This window comes from Octopus sinensis, linkage group LG29 (assembly GCF_006345805.1).
Source record: "Octopus sinensis linkage group LG29, ASM634580v1, whole genome shotgun sequence".
NCBI classification, from domain to species: domain Eukaryota; kingdom Metazoa; phylum Mollusca; class Cephalopoda; order Octopoda; family Octopodidae; genus Octopus; species Octopus sinensis.
Genome location: NC_043025.1, coordinates 7,982,176 through 7,985,910, shown reverse-complemented (window position 1 = coordinate 7,985,910; position 3,735 = coordinate 7,982,176). Strand labels below are relative to the sequence as shown.

Genomic DNA, 3,735 nt, shown 5'->3' with positions numbered 1-3,735 from the left:
GGTGGAGTTTGAAAAGGTGCTCAGAGTTATTGCTTCTAAGATGGTTGATAATTTTATTGTGAGTGTTTATTGAGCAAAAACATCTAAAGCTCCATGAGGCTCCGACGGGGTGTAGTGTTGAACCCTGCTGTACTCTCTCACTCTTTCTTCCTGTTTCTGTTGTACCTGTATTTTAAAGGGCTAGCCTTGTCACACTCTGTGTTATGCTGAATTTCCCCGATAACTACATTAAGGGTACACGTGTCTGTGGAGTGCTTAGCCACTTGCACGTTAATAAATGAGCTGCGACGTCACTGGTGCCAAGCTGTATCGGCCCCTTTGCCTTTCCCTTGGATAACATCGGTGGCGTGGAGAGGGGAGGCTGGTATGCATGGGCGACTGCTGGTCTTCCATAATCAACCTTGCCCAGACTTGTGCCTCAGAGGGTAACTCTCTAGGTACAATCCCATGGTCACCCATGACTGAAAGGGGTCTTTACCCTTTACCCTATGTACATATAAGGGTGTGGAGAGGGGAGGCCGGTATGCATGCGTGACAGCTGGTCTTCCATAAACAACCTTGCTTGGACTTGTGCCTCGGAGGGTAACTTTCTAGGAGCAACCCCACGGTCATTCATGACCGAAGGGGGTCACAACACAACTTAATCTCATTAATTCAAATACAAAGAAACTTATACAGATTTAAAATCCAAGTACTTACTGCAAAGCGTTGCGCATGAGTTTCTCAGTAATATAATCTCTACAGTTGGAATTTTCAAATGCCAAGTAAAATTTATATTCTTTTTCTAACATTTTGAAACATATCGGATCGTCCTTTCTTGTACAGGTTTTTGCACCACAAAAACCATAAATATCCACCTGGATATATTTTCCAAGTTCCTCAGCATAGCCCCTTCGATCATTGCTAGGACAGCAATTGGAAGTGAACCAAGCAACCTTCTTTGTTTTTCCCTTGGCATAATTTAAGTATTGTTTTCTCTGCCTTACTGAATCGATAAAATATTCATATTTCTGGAAGGGATATGCAATCGTACTGTCCTGACGATATGTGATCGTCCAATTGATTCTGTTCCCCAAGTGTCTAACTGACGGGTTGAAATTAGGAGACTCCTGTGTCATGTATATCCATATCTGATTTGAGTTCTTTGGTTTCTCGGATATTCCTACTGTCTCATAAAAGAAAATAGCATCCACGCTGTCACGCTTTGTTTTGTCATATGTAACCAGGCATTCATTGACTGGGCAGTTCTGTGCCAAGAAAGTCCCTTGATTTTCTTTCAATGGTCGCAGATACTTTAAATTGTGTATTAATAATGTTTTAAACTTTCGTCGAATCGGTTTTGACTTGACATTTTCATCAGCATCTGACTGATTTGGGGACACATTCCGTTCATCATTTCCCCATCTTTTCTTTGCCGATAAGGTATATCTTAGTTGAGCTTTCATACGATCATTACCTGATTGTTTACCTGGAACTAGTAGAGATGAATAGCTTGTGTAGGAAACAGGTTGCTGTATCCCTATGACAACATTTTGTTTGAATTTACAAAAATAGAAATAATAAATGAATGCGATTATTGTTACGAAAAAGAGAAATACAAAACATTTTCGCCTGCAGGTTCTCATTGCCTTTTGAGTGTTGTAAATATTGTGAATTACCTGTTTAATTAGTAGGTAGCATTTGTTGATTGTGAGGGAGAGACGGAGTGGGAGGCAGAAAGAAAGAGAGAGCGCAACAACTATGTGAAACAGGTTGGATAGAATAATACAAAATATGTATACGTGTATATATGTATATATATATATGTATATATATGTATACATGTATACATGAGAGAAAATAAAGAGTAAAGGCTTTCAGGTGCTGAATATTAAAGTTCAGATATATTAATCCAGAGATTCCGTCTGTCGCTACGTTCTGAGTTCAAATTCCGCCAAGGTCGACTTTACCTTTCATCCTCTCAGGATCGATAATAAAGTACCAATTTCGTACTGGGTCGATATAATCGACTTAATCCCTTTGTCTGTCCTTTTTTGTCCCCTCAATGTTTAACCCTTTGTGGGTAGTAAAGAAATAAGAAACGTTAGCACGCTGGGCGAAATGCTTTGTGGTATTTTGTCTGCCATTGCGTTCTGAGTTCAAATTCTGCCGAGGTCAACTTTGCCTTTCATCCTCTTGGGGTCGATAATAAAGTAGCAGTTTCGTACTGGGTCGATATAATCGACTTAATCCCTTTGTCTGTCCTTGTTTGTCCCCTCAATGTTTAGCCCTTTGTGGGTAGTAAAGAAATATATATTAATATAGAGATCCAGTTTACACAGAATACAAAGGCAGAGAAAATTAAAGGAGAGGAAATAAGGTGTTGTAAGTCCAGCAGCTGTCTTTAGGGGCTTCGAGGTCCATCATGATGCTAGTAGATGTCACAATATGCAGACTGTAAAGGACGCAATCAACAGTGGATGAGACGATCCTCCATTATCAGGGTAGGAAATATCTTACATTTCGGACCACAGTACAATGAGGTTCAAAAGTAGAATGATTAAATGTGGAGAGCAAGTAGTGGGGGGTCAATAGGGTTGTGGGGAGTGGTAAGATGGAATGACAGGGAAGATAAGGGAGCTAGTTCATGAAAGAGGGGGCACTAATAATGAGGGCATTCTTCTTCTTCCTCCCCTTCTTCTTCTTCTTCTTCTTCTTCTTCTTCTTCTTCTTCTTTTTCTTCTTCTCCTCCTTCTTCTTCCCCTTCTCCTCCAACTCCTCCTCCTCCTCCTTCCTCCCTTCTCCTCTTCCTCCTCCTCCACCACCTCCACCATCACCTTCTTCTCCTTCTTCCCCCTCTTCTCCCCTTCCCCCTCCCTCACACCCCTTCCCCTCCCTCACACCCCTTCCCCTCCCTCACACCCCTTCCCCTCCCTCACACCCCTTCCCCTCCCTCCAACCCTTCCCCCTCTTCTCCATCGAATGGTTGATGCCCCCCCCCCGTTAGGCTTGTACATACGTGTCAAAGCGAAGAGATAACCAGTTTAGAGTTATTGGAAGTTGAAATAGGGCGAAAAAAAAATAAAAAAAAGAAATAACAGCAATTATTTTAGAGAGGGGAAAAATGTCTGTAGGAAATGTGATTGTGCGTAAGGGGTTGGTGACGGAAACGTCCCCTTTAAACGCCACACGGCCGCCCTAACAAATTAAGGGCCAAATGCATGATATAAAGAATATGCGCCAAAGGAATAAAGAGGATGACAACCGTTCTACTGTTTGAGAGGAGAAAGGCTCTCAAAGATAAAGTATGGGTGCTAGCAAAGTGGGGTGGCTGTGTGCATGCAACAAGTGTTTGTGTCTGTGTGTTCATCTGTGCGACAAAATTACAAACAAGGTGTATGCGTATAAAAGAGGTCGGGTGAAGGTTATCTTTTTTATCTTCAGAAATGTAAATAAACCCAATCTGTTTCTTAAACGAGGGACATATTCATACGGCACAGAATGTTTTTTTTTTTTTTTACCTCAACAGACGTCATTGATTGGTTGAAATTGCAGAAATTGAAGAAAAAAACAACAAATATCTTACAAACTATAGAATTTTCTCAATAAAGCCAAGAGAAAAAGATGGTTTATAAACACATTCTACCAGTATACGAAGTTTAAAAGTGTTTAGTTACGTGGAAATTATTTTTAAAAACTGCCGTTCAAACCGAAAAGATCCCTGTTTCTTAAACGATGGACATATTCATACGGCAC

General features: G+C 41.0%; 1 protein-coding gene across 1 annotated transcript in view; it reads right to left on the bottom strand.

Moving 5' to 3' along the window:
- Positions 1 to 1,649, bottom strand: part of LOC115226009 (glycoprotein 3-alpha-L-fucosyltransferase A-like) — an 8,600-nt gene extending 6,951 nt beyond the window's left edge. The window contains exon 1 of the mRNA XM_029796983.2: positions 700 to 1,649. Coding sequence (XP_029652843.2) covers positions 700 to 1,625 — 926 coding nt within the window. The 5' untranslated portion in view covers positions 1,626 to 1,649. The remainder of the gene's footprint in view (positions 1 to 699) is intronic.
- Between the last annotated feature and the right edge of the window lie 2,086 nt (positions 1,650 to 3,735).